At 38.3% G+C, this 19,014-nt stretch overlaps 3 protein-coding genes and 1 long non-coding RNA gene across 4 annotated transcripts in view; 1 reads left to right on the plus strand and 3 right to left on the minus strand.

Annotated features, from left to right (window-relative positions):
• Window positions 1–5,851, minus strand: part of eva1bb (eva-1 homolog Bb (C. elegans)) — a 10,711-nt gene extending 4,860 nt beyond the window's left edge. The window contains exons 1-2 of the mRNA XM_071500833.1: window positions 4,855–5,851; window positions 809–949 (exon numbers count right to left, since the gene is read on the minus strand). Coding sequence (XP_071356934.1) covers window positions 809–875 — 67 coding nt within the window. The 5' untranslated portion in view covers window positions 876–949; window positions 4,855–5,851. The remainder of the gene's footprint in view (window positions 1–808; window positions 950–4,854) is intronic.
• LOC139634402 (uncharacterized) overlaps window positions 1–7,348 on the plus strand; it is an 11,070-nt gene extending 3,722 nt beyond the window's left edge. The window contains exon 3 of the long non-coding RNA XR_011693959.1: window positions 7,222–7,348. This is a non-coding gene — a long non-coding RNA (uncharacterized lncRNA). The remainder of the gene's footprint in view (window positions 1–7,221) is intronic.
• Window positions 7,349–8,730: 1,382 nt separating this feature from the next.
• Window positions 8,731–10,627, minus strand: lsm10 (LSM10, U7 small nuclear RNA associated). The gene is made up of 2 exons (XM_071500834.1): window positions 10,474–10,627; window positions 8,731–9,681 (listed from the first exon to the last, which is right to left on the minus strand). The coding sequence occupies exon 2, from the start codon at window positions 9,644–9,646 to the stop codon at window positions 9,233–9,235; it is 414 nt and encodes a 137-aa protein (XP_071356935.1). The 5' UTR covers window positions 9,647–9,681; window positions 10,474–10,627; the 3' UTR covers window positions 8,731–9,232.
• A 193-nt stretch (window positions 10,628–10,820) lies between these two features.
• On the minus strand, window positions 10,821–18,533 carry oscp1a (organic solute carrier partner 1a). The gene is made up of 11 exons (XM_071500832.1): window positions 16,828–18,533; window positions 16,624–16,653; window positions 15,083–15,237; window positions 14,422–14,589; window positions 14,133–14,213; window positions 13,932–14,035; window positions 12,962–13,090; window positions 12,818–12,872; window positions 12,240–12,385; window positions 12,097–12,157; window positions 10,821–11,790 (listed from the first exon to the last, which is right to left on the minus strand). The coding sequence occupies exons 1-11, from the start codon at window positions 16,937–16,939 to the stop codon at window positions 11,668–11,670; spliced, it is 1,164 nt and encodes a 387-aa protein (XP_071356933.1). The 5' UTR covers window positions 16,940–18,533; the 3' UTR covers window positions 10,821–11,667.
• Window positions 18,534–19,014: the final 481 nt, after the last annotated feature.

The following is a 19,014-nucleotide window of genomic DNA, read 5'->3' on the forward strand; positions in this document are numbered from 1 at the left end:
CAAATCTGTTTTCAATTTTGGACTTTGTATTCTTAAGCATTGGTACTTTTACTTCAGTAAAGGATGTGAATACTTCTTCTAAAACTGAAAGTAAATGATGTGTGGCTGTGGTTGCCTGACCAGAAACAAAACAAACTGTGGTATTTATTTTTTTTCAACTGCTTATTTCTGAGCAGGAGAAATTCAACAATTTGAGCGGAGGCACTGTAAAAGCGCAGCAGTGGTTTAAGCCAAAGAAAACAGGACACTGAAGTCTGAACTGATTAAGGCTAAACAGACAAATTAATTCTTAAAGTACAACAGAAAACTCTTTAGTTGGGATCTGCATCTAGACAAGTGCTTGTCATCCCTTAAAGGATAAGTCCACATTTTTCAAGTCAGCCTTAAAACTTAGATGTTCTCTTGCACATTTAAAGAGTTATTGCTCACTGTCCATGCTGGCCATGAAGAGATCCTCTCCTTATCTGGTTTCAATATAAGAACTCACCACAGATCATATTTGCTGTTGGGACAGAACCTGTTTCCAGTTTCTATGCTAGCTTTACATTTACTACACAGACATGAGAGTGGTGTTGGGCTTCTCATCTAAATCGCCGCAAGGAAGAAAGCCAATGTGTTTCCCAAAACTTTTCTTTTAATAGTTTTACAGGCCTACAAAGGTAAAACTATACAGTATTTGCAAAAAATTGCTGATTGATCATTTGGTAATCACCTTGTGACCACATACAGTATATTTATCTCGCGACCCCTTGAAGGAGGTCTGGGCCCTAGGTTGGGAGCCACAGTAATAGTCACCCTGAGGTTTTACCTCTGATGTGAGCGTAGGTAGCCATGCTGTTGCTGAGCAGCTCCATGTCTTTCTTAATAGGCTCCATCCTGGTTGACTGTGGGTTCAAACATCTACCATCTCCAGGAATTTTTAGACTCTTAACTCCTGCAGCAGCAGATCCTGTCACGAAAAAACACAAGCAGACAGTTTGTATGTGCATCTGAATGTGATGTGCTTTAATAAGGAACAAATATTTTCACTTTTAAACCATCTAGGGAAGTGTGAGCTCATCCAAAAACCTGAGAATATGTTGCCACAAAGCTCCACCCATCATTCCTGTGATTTTAAACTGGTGTCAGAGGTCAGCAAAGAGGGACATTGTGTTCCTCGTAAGTGTTTTGCACTTGGGCCTGTGGCGAGTACAGCAGCCTGAGGTCCTCTGTGTGTGATGGGATGTTTATATTTATGACATCAGTGCCTGAGGTGGCTCTTTTCCGCTCTCAAGGAAATGGGACTTTTCTTTCCCACAGAAAAACTCACAGGACAGATTTTACATGTTGCTTATACTTTGAATTGCAGCTGAACTGTCCACTGGGACAAAATAGTCATAAATTAACAGGCCGGTTCACCCAAATTACCAAAAAAAAGTACATTTTGATTTATTATTATTATTTGTAGTAGTAGTATAATTATTATTCTACGAGCGAGTGAGATTTTTTTTACAACCAGACAACCCACAACTAGCTCATAACAGATTAGTAAATGACTCGTTAGCCATTAATTACTATTTATAATCTAAATATTACAAATATAGAGTCAGTGTGCATAAGGAAGCAGAGCAGCTGCTCACAGCTGCAAAACATTAAAACTAATGGTGGATGGTAGTGAAACCAAATGAAAATAATTAAGTCTTTGGAAAACATTTTAATGCCTATTTGTGAAGTTTAATTGGCAGTTGCATTTCAAAGTCACAGTTTGACTGACGTGTGCATGGATTTAATGGTTTCTTGTTAATATAAACGGTTGAATGTGTTGATTTGTTGTGCGCTAAAGGTGAAAACAGTCACAATGACAGTGATAACATGGTGATGTTAAGCAGGTATAATGGCACCATCTTCATCTAGCGTGTTAGCAGTTAGTTATTTAATGTTTGCTCATTCACACAAATGCCCTGTTCATGTGAAGCGGGATGGTTGACAGAGATGGGAAAGATTCCCGTGCTGTCATCTGACAACTTGTGATTTTAATACAGAGGTGAAAATACTGTGCATTGACAGTTTACCACCATTAAATGTGGGTTTAATTGTACTGAACAATAGTTTTTGGCTGATGTGAGACATCCATATTTGTTTTGTTTTCAGGCTCTTCCCTATTGGTATCGCACCAACTCGCATGTATCTGCAAAAATTTAGAGTTTCATGATTGGATGTTCAACGTTGTTTACAAGTAATTATGGGAAGTCTGATATGACGTGAACATAAACACATAGCACAGTTGAGGCTGAAGAAAAGATGACCAGATGAAAAGTTCTTACAGTTCATCCTCAGGGGAACATGAATGGCTTTAAAATTTCATAGCAACTCATCCATAGTTGAGATATTTCACTCAAAAGTACAAATGTGAACCTCACAGTGGGACCAGAGTCAAAAGTCATGGGATCACAAAAATCATTAGGATTCATCCTCTGGGAATAATGATTGTCAGTTGTGGAGACATTTCAGTCTGGTCTTTGCAGAAACGATGGATAATCCACAGACTTCAGAGGAAACAGTGAAAAAATTATATTTTGGATTGAACTGACCCTTTGAGGGACTGAAAGACTGAGGCTAAAGTGGGGGGATTTGGCCTGAAACCCTGTCACAGATGGTCTCACGGTTACAGTAAAGCTTGATGTAAACACGATGACTGATATTTCCCACCCCCTCACATTCCCTGTCATTACAACAACAATGTGCATGGGAGCCAAATGTTTTTCTTTCTGCTGCTTTCTCTCTCCGGGGAGAACGAAATCATGCCCTGCTGCAATCACTGCCATTGGGGGCCTGGGTTGGTCTCCCACCCTGATCTTTATCCTGGTGACTCTTGGCAGACCCTGTGCTCTCTCAAAGGCTTTCTTTCTATTTTTTTAGAGGAAAATTAGGCTGGTAGTCTCTTTGGTGGCTGACTCAGGGTCCACTGGCTCATGGGAACCGGTGGGTCTCAATCACCAGCACTGCCCTCTGTCCCACATTTAACTCACAGAGAGAAGAAGCATGACTCCATCTGCACCCTCAATTTGCTGCCCCCAGACCTTAACAACATAAGTGGGCAATTTAGTTTTCAGTTCAGTTCGTGTAAAGTCAAACAATGTTTGTTTTAATTAAAGACTGGCGGCTTTTACACCATGTAGCTCTACATACCCACATATCAGACTGTTTATCAGACTTCTAGCATTTATCACGCTGCAGATTTCACCTTCTTATCAAGTCTTTTTTCTGTAATTTGCGTGCTTAAAGGAGTAGTTAGACATTTTGGGAAATACTTGCTCCACCTACCAGCACCTCCTCTGTTCACTAATTAACAACTTATGTCTCATTTGTTTGAAACCAAAGTCTAAAAATAACTATTCTCTGTTTTATGGGGGTTATGTGCCAAAATATTTCATGCAACATTTAATCCTGATCAAGAAATAGCTTGACACATACTGTAACACTTTGCTTTTTGTACACCTTAAACAAATGAGATATAACTTGTTGGCTTTAGAGGTGCTGGACAGCACCAAGCCAGGCTAACTATTTCCCCGTTTCCAGTCCTTATGCTAAGATAAGCTAATCAGCTGCTGCCTGTAGCTTCATATTTACTGCACAGACATGAGTGGTATCAATCTTCTCACCTAGCTCTTAGAAATAGAGCATAAACACATGTCCCAAAAATGTTGAACTATTTCTTTTAAAATAATTTTCCAAAACAAATTCACAAATTTACAGTTTACAAGTGCATTAATATTAAGTCAGTTATTTTGATGCAAATTACATTTTTTCAGGCATCTTGCCTTTAATGAAGTTTATGTTTTCCTTAATTCTTGTGTAATCACCTGCCTCTCCATTTTTAAGCTCTGGACACTAATTTTTGGAAATGTCCTGAAGCAAGTTGATTTCTATTGGAAAAAAGTTGTAATTATCTCCATCCTCAGCAGATTTCATTTGTTTTAAAGATGACTTTAATGACTTGATAAGAGGAAGAAGAGTTTTTTGCAGTACAGCTGACTATTTCTATAAACACTACAAATACAGCATTAAAAATCCTCACAGAAGCATTCTCACACTCACGCTTCTGTTTTCTTACTTACTACACATATTTCTATGCAGAGCTCCACAGATATTCATGACAGTTTGTGGTGAAGTTTACCCGAGCCGGACGCACAACACAAATACCAGAGGGAGACAAATGTCTATTTAATGCGGCCACAGTCTCGGGCAGACAGATTTAACACCTAACATTTCCAGACAAGTCCAATAACTTCTTGACTTAACTACACACATGTAAAGCCCGGCGGCTGTAGCTGTTTATGTGACCCCATAAAACGCACTCCTGTTCAACCCTCCTACATTTCCTGCTTAGATAATCCTATTTAAGTCAAAAGATGAAACCCGAAACCACTGAAAATAAGACATGTTATTTTACAGTAGTCAACCAAATGTCTGCAGTATCTCAGAGGGGAAGTCGCTGTCAATACCACTTGAATTTAGTACTGCAGAAAGCGGGCTAGAGAAAGTAGTAAAACACATGTAACCAAGTTTTCTCTGTGAATTTATATTCAAAGTGTTAATGATTAATGGCAAGTTATAGCTACTGCTCTTACAATGACTTTTATGGACTTTTAAAACATGCTACAAGCCCTACTAATAAACCTGTTTGTTGCCTCCAGTAACTGAAGTATATGTGGAAAAATCCTTGTGAAAATGTAAAAATGTTTAAAAACCTTAGTTTGTGAAAAGGTCTGAGAATCAATTCTCCTGACAGAAAGTCCATGTAATACGCAATAAAAGCTTGATTTACATGAAAATTAAATATATTTTAACATAAGATCATGTAAAGTCACTCACCTCAGTCCTGGATGACAGCTGCTCAGCTTGACTAACACCAAGTTTCCACTGAAAAACAAAGAATTTAGATCCAGATTTGGACCTGGTCTGTCAGTCAACATTTAGATAAGATCCCATCTCTCAGACAGAAAAGCAGTGAGAGGTTGTTGGTCACTCAGAGTTTGTGACAGAGGAGCTGAAATCGCTGCTGGACTAGAGAGGGAGCAGCTCCACACTGTGATCCACTCCCTCTCATCCTTTAGAGGGAGGAGGACCAGCCAGAAAGGGTCCAGACTCGTGTTGAGAAGGAGGTGTTTCCTTTTCCTGAGAGATAAAGTGAAACTGCAATCTGACTCCAAAATAAAAGCCCCAAATGGCAAGTAAATCACACTAGAGCCCCCACTTTTATGGAAATCTCTATTTATTGGCCTTAATTCTGGCTCTGTGCAGATTTGAGCCTCACTGCTGACCAGAGGGAGGTGATCTCTGTTCTGCTGGCCGCACCACAGTGAGCTCTGTTCACTGTTAAGCCAGGAGGGTGGAACAGGAAATAGCTAGTCGGCTGCCACGGGCACAGGGCCGCGGTGCTGTGGGGGCTCGTGGATTAATTGGACTCTTTGTATTTTAATCTCAGGTTGGAGGGAGGGAAAAAGAGCTCAGCAGTGACAGTTTGTGTTGCTGGCAGAGTTTATTGAGAAAACAGTGGAGCAGAGCAGCAGGTGCTGTTGTCTAGTGGAAAGTACATTTACTACAGTACTTTAATCAAGGCAAATTTAAGGTGCTTGAGTATTTCTACTTTATGCTACTTTATACTTGCACTGCTCCATGTCTGAGGCAAATATTGAACTGTGACTTCGCTAAATGTATCTGCAGTTGTAAAAATTAGAAAGTACGTTAACCATTGTACTAAATTTGAGGTACTTGTACTTGAGTATTATGTACTTGTACTTTGTATTATGCCACTTAGTAATGTAACTCCTTAAGAGGGAAATATTGTGCTTTTCACGTCACTATTCGTTTGACTTTACAAATTATTGATATAATATCTAATAGTAAAACCCTCACAGGGTCCATTTGCTTTCAATTTCACTTTAGTAACATCTTCAGTGTGGTTGTAATTGAGTATTTTTTACAGTGTGGTGTTGTGACTTCTTTCAGCATCATTTATTTGACAGCTAGAGTTACTAGTTATTTTTCAGATTAAGATCTTACATAGAAAACATAAAGTACAATGTACTGTTAAAGATTAAACCAGTGGTTTCCAACCTTTTTGGCCAATGACTCATTACAGAAACAGCATCTAGATTGAGCGTTTTGTCATGTTTCAGAGGAGTTTTTCCACCAAAGACCGAGACATTTTCTCTATGTTGAATTATCCAAAAAAGAAAGATTAGTGGACAGAACAAAACATTTTTTCTATCTTTCCTCTCCCATGAATCTCATGTCCCTCAGATTTATTTTGTGATCATTTGTGTGGGGCCTGAACCCTAGGTTGGGAACCACTGAATTAAACTACCAAACTGCATATGAAGAAGTCGACACTAATGTTCACCTCGACCAGCAGGAACAGTAAAACGCTATTTGATACATCAATATGAGCCATTAGTGGCAGAGGTACTCCTATTTCCTTTCTTCCCATTTACTTAGGTTAAAGTAGTAATACCACAGTGTAAAAATACTTCATCACAAGTAAAAGTCCTGCATCCACTTGTATATTTAACTTAAGGAAAAGCACAGAAGTATTACCAACAAAATACACTTTACTCAGTACTTTTAAACTGGTACTTCTACTATAGTAAAAAATCTCAGCACTTCTCTGACCACTGATGGAGTATGTGAGACTAAACCACGCTGTTATGTATTGTAAAAGAATTGTTTATGCGGCCGAGCCTCTGTAAAGTGCTATTCTGAGTTCACTGAGTGTTGATGTGGCACTCGGTGGTGTTTTTAGCACAGCAGTAAGCAGTCATTATGTGGCCTGCTGTCATACAGACACTCTCAAGGTTGGTTTTTAAAACAGTCAAGAGGAAAAATATGTCCCTGAAAACACACCAAGGCTACAGCCAAAACAATGATCCAACTGCCAAGGGACATTCCTGTGTGCATATTCCTCTTAATTTAATGTAGTGTTTCACTCAGTTTAAATGATACAGCTGGTGAATGCACACCCATCTATCTACAGTGCAGGGTTTATCTGCACCAGCTGCCTCCGCCTGTGTTATGTCAGGCCTGTCCTCTTCCTGACACTGCGTAGGAATAACATACCCCTTTGCAAATTCCTCAAATTCTCGATCGTATTTGTGTATCGGGGGAACACTGGTGGAGCAGTTTCCAAGTGAAACACTCTCTTCCTTTCACCCGCTCTGCTTGTTTCCATTGGTTTAACAGAGTCCCATCCGGCTCAGCTGGATGTCACACCACCAATCGCAGGAGAGAGTGACGGTGGCTCACTGATGCTTGCAGCAGGGATGTTTGCAGGGTTGAAGCTGTGGAAACATGACAGCTTGTTTTTCCCTCCACCACACTGGCACTGATCATGACTAATGTTTTCCTGCATGTGGGCAGTTATTAACTTTGGGCTGGTTTCACAGACAGACAGATGGGCTTTGTGGTGCATGTCAGGATAACTCAAGAGCAAATACACTCTGGGCTACACCAGCAATCACTGTTAATTGTAATTTGTTCCATTTTGTTTAAATAAAGCAGTTATGTTTTTGGCAGGAGAATAAATTCATTTCCTTTTTCATCAGCTTTTCATTTTATCAGCAACATTTTCTTGCAGAAAAACTTATTTTTCTTTTTAATAATGATTCAAATCCAGCTGACTGGATAGTGGACTTCTGAACCAGTGGGATGCAAGTGTGAATGTATTGATTCACTAATGAATACCTGAGTGTATGACATTATTACATTTGCTGAAGATGCAGTGATTGTCATTGTTTTACAGGAGCAGGAACAGGGATCACGGGGACATCAGCACAGGGTAGTCACCCCCAAAATCACCTTGGTAGGTAATTACAGATATCATGGGCCAGGTACTGACAGAAAACCATCTCATAACATCTAACATTTATTTTACTTGTAAGAAAGCACATCAGCATCTTTATGTGTTTAGAAAATGTCTTAACATCTGTTGATGACTGTTTTGCATCATGCGCTTGTTGCACTAGTTTGTTAAATAAAAATGAAGATGGCTGTTCACTGCTGTTTTTTTTGTTACCAATTCCAAACCTCAAACATAATTACCAAAACACAAAAACACAGTGTTACGCTCGGCCGCCAGTCCAGAAGTTCCCAACTAGAGCCCGATTGGTGCTTCACCAAGTTAAATGAAAGACTTTTTACAACCTTTAAATACAACACAGAATAAAATTCCACCCTTGTCTCACCATCAGATTCACAAGATTAGGGCCTAGAATTATTCATTGTTCCATTTTTTTTAGTGTTTTCCAGCTGTATATAGCCTTACAATAATCCTTAATGAGATAATCAATGAAATTAATATGACCTGGATAAGCAGCATTAAAAAGGGATGGATTAACTAATTAATAATAATGAATTCTGTTTGATACAATTAGTAGATTCATTTCCAAGTCAACTTACTATTCTGAAAGTAGCATTTTTTTGAGGAAACTGAATTAAGTTCTTTTTAAGACTTCAAGGCCTGCAGACACTCATCAAACAGCATCTCCAGCTCAGTTTATATCATGGTCACAATTCCCTTACAAAACTCATTCAAGAGGTCTTCATCAAAAAGATTAATGCAACTGTACAACTGCAACAATTAGGTGATTAACGGATTGACAGAAAATTCATTGGCAACTATTTAACAATCAATTGATTTTTATATTTTCTAGACAAAATATTAATAAATTAATGTTGCAGATTCATTAATAATGAAAATAATTGTTATATCTTTATTCAAAAAAAGTATCAATTAATGTACAATATTATACAGTATTAGATTTTTAAACTCAAATACTGTTAGTGGTAACAGCCCCAGAAATCAAGGATCTGTCAGGTTATACTGCCAACCTTTTCAAACAAATAAGTACAAATAAGTTGTGAGCAGTTAAACCAAAGAGTGACTGTTTTTCTTGTCAGACAGTTTCATTTTAAGGCTTCAAGATATCTGGAGAGATGAGACTGTCCACTATTTCATGATGAAAAGAAGAGACAAAAGCCAAAAAGCTCAAAAGCTGAAATCATTTTTTTTGTTCTTATCCCTTGAGTCTGTTTGTGAACCCTCAGACTGTAAACTGCTGATTTAGAGTGAAGCTTGACCTCAAATCTGAAAAAGAAAGAAAAACTGTGGTTGTCTCTTAAGTATTTTTGGATTTGACCTTGCACAAGCAGCATCCAGCAGAGTTTTATATCCCTGCATAAAAAAGAAAATAAGTTATTTTGTTTTCTTGGCGTACTCTTTTCTGCCTCCTCCTTGACTGGCAAAGTTGCGGGCTCTGTGTATCTTGGCCAGCTGGCTCTGTATAGTCTTCATTATGTCCATGTGATCTGGGATGTGAACGTAGCGGATGTTCCTGCCAGTGATAAACAGGTCCTGTAGCTGGGTGACCTGACCCCGCCGGTCCCGGTACAGCACCTCCTCCATTCGTATGTTCATGAAGGCGTCCACATTGATCACACGCCCCCGTGCTGTGCTCTCATTCCTCATGTCCACTGTGGTCACCTCCCCCTGCAGACCCTGCAGCAGGACCACCATGCTGTTCTCTGCGATCGTACGCTCACGGATAGAGTGGAAGCCTTCAACTGGTCCCGGGCCCGATGACCGGGATTCAGCTCCCTCTGACTCCATGGACTCTGAGGATGATCTTCAGACGTCAGGGATACCTGTGGGTAGAAAGAAGGTTAGCTTCCACCACACAATTCACCACCAGAGGGAATTGGGAATAATAATAATCAAAACACTAAAGGAACCAATGACACTCAATTGCTAATTTATCCATCAAGAGTAAAAAAAAAAAAAAATCTTACATCTCACACTATATTTCCAACAATGTAACTGTCAGCACACAAACTTTCTATAGTTACTGTGTCTCCACTCTGTCTAAGTGATATTTTTAATCTCTGACATTTCTTCTTTAATATTAGCCAAATTCCTCCAGGCAGGACAATAAAAACATATTATAAAATATCTCTCTAATTAGGCACTTGCAGCAAACAACATGCTGCACTTTTGTCTTACAACCGAGATTGTACCTTTTTTGTAACGTAAACCCATCAGGTACACCAGGCTAAAACTAATGCAGTCTAATACTGCATGATGCGATTTTGGATTTCATGATGTTATTGTTTAGTTGTAAGATGTATGTCTTGTGTTTTATGTCTGCAATCCGTAAATAACTCAACATATGGACACATGTTAGCCTTAAAATGCAGTAGCAGTATCCGTCCAACGCGTTTATTTCTGATACCAGTTTATATCAGTTTATTTATGCAGCTTCACCTCAAAATCACCAGTTTAATTAAGATACAGAATAAAACCTGTGCAACCCTCTGTGTGGTAGTCGCTATGTTAGCAAGCTTTACTGTTAGCTTTAGCAGCGGCCCAGTTAACCGCGACAGAGCCTGTTGACGGCACAAATCAGACGCTTACCCGCAGGTGTTGTGTGTAACATTTACCTGCAGTAGTTAATTCTCCGTTTCTCCGTGTTAATCCGCGCAAAATCTCTGCGGGGGGAGACAAACCGTTTAAGGTTTGTCAACAACTTGGTTTTCCCGCACGAAGAGCGTCACCGAGGAAACGGCAGCGTGATGACGTCTTACTCTGCGTCAAATTACGTCAACACAAAGCAAGCAGCGCCCCCTGCAGGCTGCGCCAGAAAACACATTTACAAGCGGTTTGCTTTTCCTTAAATTCATGTGTTTTTTGAACCCTCTGAATGTAGATGTCAGATATATGCACAAGAATGAATCAGACAATCATAAATGTATATGACCTTATCATGGGTTGGACCCTCAGAATGGTTGGACTTAAAACTTTATTTTATCTGCAATTTTAAATTTTCAAATAATTAGCATTATGAAGAAGCTGTGTAGTCTGAATAGTTCGACAGTCTGTTTCTTGGTTCTCAGGGCCCTCCACCTCAGTAATGTACAACAGAAGGATAATGTCCTATAAACTGATACAATAACAGTAATTAATACACCATGACAAAAAACTAAAAAATACTAGAACATTTAAATGAGCATGTATTTTAATACTATTTACTTTTTAATTTAATGCATTACAATACATTCAACATGTATTTCAGGTAGCATTTAGGAAAACACACCCTGACACACCTAAGAAATTAAATAATTACTTACTCTCTTAACATTACTGCATGTGTGTATTGTGTGGGAAAAAAACAAACAAACAAAAATATGAATACATGCTTTATTGGAAAGATAAAATTATAATACATCACATATACATTATTGAATATAGTATGTGTTATGATCTGCAATCAATTCATGTGGTATTTTTGAAATACTAGTAATTTAAAATACAATAGAATTAAATGTTTTTTGCATAGCATAGACGCTATAAGTCATTGGATATTTATCTTAGACTGTTGGTTTACATCAATGTGAATCAATCAGGTGAAGAATACACTGACAACTGCATATTTTACTGATTAAACCCAAGCTCCAACAAGTGATGATCTGATACTGATATTGACACAAAATGTGATTGTGCCTGAGATGCATGACGCTGCCATCAGGCATTCAGGCCATAAAGTTAAAACGATGAACCTCTGTAAAGCATTTTAAATTTCATCACAGACTTCAGTGACCATAATTAACCAATGAAAATGAAGAGACAGATAAGAGTCAAAGGTCGTCCATCATGGCCAGCAGGTCGTCTCCTTTGTTACCGCTGGGATTTTCAGGCTGTTCTTGTTGTTCTTTGAACTCTCCAGCAATTCGAGCCAGCTCAGTAGCGGCCTGTTCATCCTGAACCAAACAAAACCCAAATATATCAACTCATCAAATGCTCATAGTAAACGACCTTATTTAATGGTAATGGTTGGTTAATTGTAGTCTAAAAATGTATTACACTCAAATTTCACATTTAATCTAATGATGCATGATACAAATTCATATCATTTACAATTTATGGTATTTCAGCCTAATAAGTTGCTATAACAATGACGTGTTTTGTAACATGCCTGCAGGGTCTTCTCTCAGCTTTCAAAGTTGCTTACTACATTAGATTACTAAAAGCTGCTGGCAACTCTCTACAGTATTACATTACCGTACCTGCATCGCTTGAATATTTATCACTCCAAACAAGGACTCTTCAGCTCCACATGAAGCTCCCCTGTTAACCAAAATAAAAGCCAAATTTCTGGAAATTAATGTTAATTTCGATGGCATGAAAATGAGCAAAGAAAAGCACTCACGCTTCCTCCTCCTCTTGGTCTGTGGTAAACAGGTTGATCCGAAAACCAGTCTCAGCTTTGGGCTTGTTTTCAGCTTTCATGCTTCCCATCAGACGAGCAAGCAGGTTTAGCTCCTCCTTGGCCAGCAGGTTGGGAGTGTCATCCCTCTGTACAGGAAGGTTAGAAGTGACCAGAAAGAAGGTCTCAAACCTAAAATATATTGTGTATGATGCATAATAATAATAATAGTAATAGATCATTTAATTAAATAAATGATTAAGAAGCAGCTACTTTATATGTAGTTGGGTAGTTTAATCTATAACAATGCTTCACATTTTATAAACTGATCATATAGTATATAACATTACAGTTAAAGATTAACAGAAATGGTAGAATTACTGTGAACATATACACTTCACAGTTCAATAAATAGCATGCAGACGCACACACACACACACACACACACAGCTAATGTCCTATACCGGTCTTCTTCTGTTTCTCTACAATCATTTCCTTTGTTATGCCACCTTTTATTTTGCACCACTGATAATGGTGCAAATAAGCCATGACAGTTAGCCAGTGGCGCAGTACATCACTACCTTGACAGAGGGAGCCTTGGATGTGTGCGTCTCCTCTGGATGGTTCACAGTGTACCTTTAAATTCATTAAACACGTGATACAGAGTTAGTCCACATGTATTCGTTGTATGTGTTGAATGACGCATTGCTCCACACAGCACGTACATGTTCATGCCCAATCTGATGACTCTGTCACCGTGCAGTTCAAAACATCCTTCTCTGATGGGGCTGCTGTAACTTCCTCCGGTGGGGAACTCACTTCGTCTCACTTCTCTGCCCTTACTGTCAAACGTCCTGTGGAAACAGGAAGATGATGATGACACTCAGGAATGTAAAGATATCAGTCAGAGGAAATCTGAGACTAAATATAAGAAAATTTCAAATTAAGACACATTAGTTTGTCAGTGGAGCCTTTACAGTTGCATCAGTCATCAGGAATTCTATCTGGTTAAACTAGTGGTAAATTGGCTGTGGTTTGTGAGTTGTGCTTGTGTTGGTCCTTTGACCAAGATGTTCACATTTTTTTCCACTGTGTCTTTTTTTACACATGAGATAGATTTCTTCTTTGTGCATCTTTAACCTCTAATTTTATTTTTATTTTTTCTGTGTGGGTTGTTTCGCTATGAATGAGAACATTTTTAAATGACACCAAATTCAGTTTCAAACATTATGTAGATGCGGAGATATTTCATTGGTTAACTGAAAACTCAGGCCTTTTAATGGTGCTTGGTAAACAGTCAGGTGATCACTGAAATCATTGAGATTTATTCTCAGGGAAACTTGAATAAAACACAAAATTCCATGGCAATCCATTTCAGTGTGGACCAAAGTGTCAGCCTACAAAAATTTTGATCCCTCATAAAACTGAACACTCTTCTTCTCATTTTTTCCACATTTTTTAACATTGAACTACAACATCATACTTTATTCTTAGCCAATGAGATTTTTTCCAAAGCCTCTTGGGAGCTGTCGTTGAGGAGAAGTAGTACTTGAGACTGGCTCGAGAAGGGGAGATCTAATTACACTCCATACCACAATGAGCATCAAGAGTCTGATGTTGATGATTCTGAAGATCGTTACTTATCAGAACAAACTGAATGTCCTTTCCATATTTTTCTAAGAGTCTCCTGCCTACTTAATTAACCCTGGAACATCTATCCCATGAGGCACTGGACCAGAGGTTGACAGGGCAAAACGTCCATTAGGATTCTGGACTTGATTCTTGAGGAAAAGTGACACCTGAGAGCAAAGATAAAAGGAGTGTTGATTGAGAAAAAAAAAAAGTTGCTATTCATTTGAGTCGTATGGGCTGATGAACTAATAACAGACGACTCACGCGAACATGCATGTCTTGAAAAAATATGAGCAGTGTCTGTCTGAGAAGCTGGAATTCACCGTCTGATAACGATGAGTATACCTACATCAAGAAGAAGAAAAACAGGTCAGGATGTACAGACAGATGATAAAAACATGACAACTGGAGTCTAGACAGTATGGACGAAATTGACTACTGTGATAAATATGTATTACAGTTGTATTTGGATTTGAACATTTCATATGTTATAAACAGGAAGAATTCAATGAGGGAATATGGTAATGTAACATTAATTTAATGACAATAATACCTCAATGATCTTCCTATGGGTCTCGTCCACTTGGTTCACAACCATAGGAGTGTCTTTTACAAATTCCCTTATGGTATCTATGTGATTGTACGAGATGAGCAGCAAGTCTTTCGGACGTGGACAAAGGAAGACTTGATATTTGAACGCCATAACCATCAGCTCGTAAAGCTGCAGGAAAAAAAAAAATAGGAAAAGACTATTTTCTTTTTGGACTGTCTCACCTCCTACCATACCATCACATAAATGTAGCTCCACAAGGACTTTAAATGCATCAAGGGTGTAAAGTTGAGTTGGTCTGAAGTCATAAAAATAGGGACTTCAGACTTGATTTATTTTAAGTCTTGACCTCCTCCTTAAGATTTTAAGGTTTGACCTGGTAAAACCCTGGAAAATAAGAAATAAGTCAAAGGCATTAGCAGGCAGGCCTTGCCTGGACATAGACCGTAGATATTTAATTATTAGGCCTGTGGATTGAAAACATATGATCATAGCTATGTCAAAAATACTATTAACATGATTTTTAATTAAAAATTACATAATTGTTGCACCACTTTAATGGACAGTATTTAGAGAATTGAAGGATGCCATAAAGACTTGAGACTTGACTCAGATTTTCCCCCACAAAGACTTAAAACAGCCCTTTCTGGTATCCAGTACATACCCTGTCCATGCTGGCAGGGTTCAGCCTCATGATGGAGGTGTGTGCTAATCGAGTTAGCACCGTTTTCATTGTTCTGTGAGAATACAGCTGCTGAGGTTTGAGAAGTTCATCCATAAAAGCTTTACTATACATGGTCCCAACGATGTCATTCATGACTATGAATAATAGGGAAGAGACAGAAACAGAGGGTGGTTAATTCTGGCAAGAATTTACTATTGAAAATGTTAGCTCTTGTATGTGTAATAAAAAAGCACAAAAGACCTTGTTTTTATGGTAATACAACTTAAATGCTTTGTCTTTACAGCTGGTGCTCATTTGGTTATGTACAGAGCTGTAAGATAGAGAGCACTAACTACACAGGCTAGGTACCATTAGAGTTTAGCACGGTTTGTTTCTCCATCCCCAATGGACTTAGCTACTGCATCATTTATTTATGTGAAATAAGTGACCAACTCACTGGTTCATCAAAGTACTTACTTTTCATGCAACATTGTTACAGACAAACAGTTACAGAAAAATTAGTGAGCAAATTTTACCTAAAATCTACTGTATGTAAACTGTAAAATATAAAATGTAATTTTACGGTAAACCCTCAATCTGAGTTTTGGGAGTTTCTCCGAAAGACCATGGCTGGATTATCCTTCTAGGGCCCCTTTTGACCCTCACTATACATGGCATTTCATAATGTCCCCAGGCACCCATAAATCAACCAATATTCTTGAACTGAATGATTAGTTGATTAATCCATTAGACAATTGACAGAGTTAGTTGATAGCAGTAATTTCATAAGCAAAAATGCCAACAATTCACTTGTTTAGGCTTGTAAAATACAGATATTTGTTAGTTTTCTATGACAGTAAACTCTTTTTTGCTTGTTTTTCATTTAGTTCATAAAGAAAATCCTAATTGAATATGTTGAAACTTGGGCTTCAGGGAATAGTGAAGGTGATTTTTTATTTTTATTTTTAGTCCCCTGGGCCAATGGATGGATGATTTTGTTACGATCACAGTTGCTGTTATACGTCAGTGGAGCAAATTTTTAACAAATCTGTAATTAATCCAAACATGTAATCCCAAATGATGTGGATGTGAATTCTGAGGCCTGTGAGTAGGCCACTTTGCCTCTCTCATAATCCAGTCTTGTATTTCCTTACCTTGCTGTACCCCTGCAGTTTTGGTAGCATGCCATAACTGTAACATTTCACTTTCACTACGTACATAGTATCTACCCAGTATTTACAGAAATACTTAGAGTATAATCTCTGTCTCATTTCCTCTAAAATGCCCAATTGTTCCCTTGTTCTCTTGTTCCCCATAGTTTCGTCTTCTCACACTATACCATATAATATGTATTTTTATTGTTACCTGATTCATACAACATAATTCCACTGTAAATTGTGGGTTGTAATTTAAACCAGTGCTGAAAGTACTACTATCTTATAACCTATGAAAGTTATGTTGACATAACAACTAGAAGCAGAAACTACAGGTACAAAAGCAGCTGACCAAACAATAATATTTCTGAAGTATAGTATGGATACCTCTTTTTCTGTCATTTTCTGACCACACTCCTGCAAGAAAAGACAGAAGAAAAAAAGGGACTTGTGATTTGGTGTGCTGTGCGTGGGAAAAACATTCTCAGTTTATAAACTAACATCTGATAGCTACAGCCTGTCAGTGGGGATGGTTGGGAGTGAAACACATACACACCTAACAAGCTTGTCAGTTGTCTTAACTACGTCTACCTTTCTCTGAATTGTCCTCAGACGTGTTCTGAGCTCGCAGGCGTTGGTCCAGTATATAAAGCATCTCTCCACCAAGATTAATGAAAACCAGGGGTAAGGTTCTCACAGACATCTTGCAAAGAAGGAATTAGCTCCAAGGCAAAAACTGGTGCAGAGGTAGGTGTTAAAAGGAACTGAATTCCCCGCAGATCAATAGCACTCTTGTCATTTCATAGGCATTATCTGATTGTTCTTGTTATGAATTACCACTGGTAACAGAACTGCTCACGTTAAAGTCTTATCTGATCATGCTTCTGCAGATAACCTTTTGCACTAAGATGCAACAGGTGGTCAGGAAGAGGATCAGCAGAGGCCTGACATGAGCTTATTGGCCAGGATAAGGATGACGTGACAGCAAAGCACAACCCACCACAGAAAGTAAACGGCTACAGTCTGTATGTTCAATATAAGAACACAAAAGCAAATCCTGTAGTGCTTTGCAGGCCTCTTTTATAGAGTTGTTTCCCACCATTCACACCATGAGGAAACATGACATTCAGAAGCTCAATATCTTATCAGATTATTAATTTGTTTAACACACACTATAAAAGGTAAAACAAAAATAAACAGATGGAATTATATATACACCTAAAATTACACACATGTGTTTCTTTTCATTTCAAAACCATCGACATTAATCTGCTGCTATAATAGCCCCCACTCTTCTGGGAAGGTTTTCTACAAGATTTTGAACCCTAGCTGCAGGGATTGGCTCCTGTTTAGCCACAAGAGCACTAACAGTCTGATGTTAGGTACTGATTATGGGAGATGAGGCCTGGCTCTTTTCAGTTCACCCCTAAGGTGCATACCACATTGTTTGGTAAAATATTGTATGCTACAGCATAAAATCAACAGTTTGATATTTTGGGAAATATGCTTGTTTGCCTTCTTCTTCTCATAGCTGTATGATAAGTATGCATAACCAGACAGAGTTCAGTTAGCTTAGCATGACTGGTTGCACTATTACTGACTGTCTTCAAAAATCTTGCATGCAGTGTATGCAAAGGATAGCCAGCTAAACTGACTCATGCATCACCACGACTGTCCCTGAAGCCACATTTTACTAAGTATCACCTGCTGGCCTCTTTTACAATGCCCATGTCTTTATCTCTTTTATTCTCTCTCTCTCTCTCTCTCTCTCTCTCTCTCTCTCTCTCTCTCTCTCTCTCTCATTCCAAATGAAAGATTAGAGAGTAGAAATTTGCAAATGAAACCCTGTCTCTACTCTCACAGTTACGGCATCTGACTCAAAGGGAGACAGCTGTCTATTTGTCATAGTCACATAGATAGTTAAAAGCTTTCCGGGGACAGTGAAACGCTTAACAAATTGATAGTTCAGACAAAAATGTAAATAATAATAATAATATCTTGGAAAGAGAACTGGATAAATCCTGACCGAGTTCACTGGAACATATATTGGCCAACAAACCAGTTATGGGGATCCATAATTACCTCTGGCTTCTCTCTATGTAAGTTGAACATAATATTGATGATTATATTGTGTTTTTCTCATTATATTAGCTTATTCTGTATAGAAGAATGTACATTATCATATCACTTTTTACGGTTTGTGAACATATCCAACAAATATTTCTTTCATATTTAGACAGTTTCCCTGTTCTCTAATTAGTCAAATTAAATTAAATTGGTAAATAACTACTTTAATGTTTTCCTGTTGTTTAAATTTTAAAAGAAATATTCAATTTAGAAAGTATCATGTCTTTCCCCCCACCAGAATAACTGCCCATTCAGCTTCAGGGGCAGTTTTCAATGATAAACCAGCCATAGATCCAAGATTTTATAACCTGGATTGGATGAAATCTGTACCTGATGAGACTCCAGTATCTGCTATCTCCATACCTGGAACACATGAAAGCTTATCATTATATGGAGGACCACTTGCTAAATGTCAAGTTTGGACCTTGGACAAGCAACTCAATGTGGGACTTAGGTTTTTTGACATACATGCTGGGATTTGGTTGCCCAACCAAGAATATGTTTATATCTTGGATAGTCACTGGATGTTTCCACAACACATTCGATTTGATGAAGTCCTCAGGATCATTTTCAACTTCTTAAATGGCCATAGTAGTGAGACTGTGCTTGTGAAAGTAACACTACATGGGCTTTTCAAGAGCAAAGTTGTAC

Source organism: Trachinotus anak, unplaced genomic scaffold (assembly GCF_046630095.1).
Source record: "Trachinotus anak isolate AG129_WGS33_773 ecotype Australia unplaced genomic scaffold, CSIRO_AGI_Tana_v1 ptg000016l, whole genome shotgun sequence".
NCBI lineage: Eukaryota > Metazoa > Chordata > Actinopteri > Carangiformes > Carangidae > Trachinotus > Trachinotus anak.

Excerpts from the sequence above, each read along its gene's own strand:
- lsm10 (XM_071500834.1), bottom strand. The coding sequence starts at position 9,646 with ATGGAGTCAGAGGGAGCTGAATCCCGGTCATCGGGCCCGGGACCAGTT.
- oscp1a (XM_071500832.1), bottom strand. The coding sequence starts at position 16,939 with ATGTCTGTGAGAACCTTACCCCTGGTTTTCATTAATCTTGGTGGAGAG. Across the intron at positions 14,036-14,132 it reads TTCAAGACATGCATGTTCGC|GTGTCACTTTTCCTCAAGAA; the intron begins GTGAGTCGTCTG and ends CTTTGCTCTCAG. Across the intron at positions 12,386-12,817 it reads CCAAGGCTCCCTCTGTCAAG|AGGGATGACACTCCCAACCT; the intron begins GTAGTGATGTAC and ends CTTCCTGTACAG.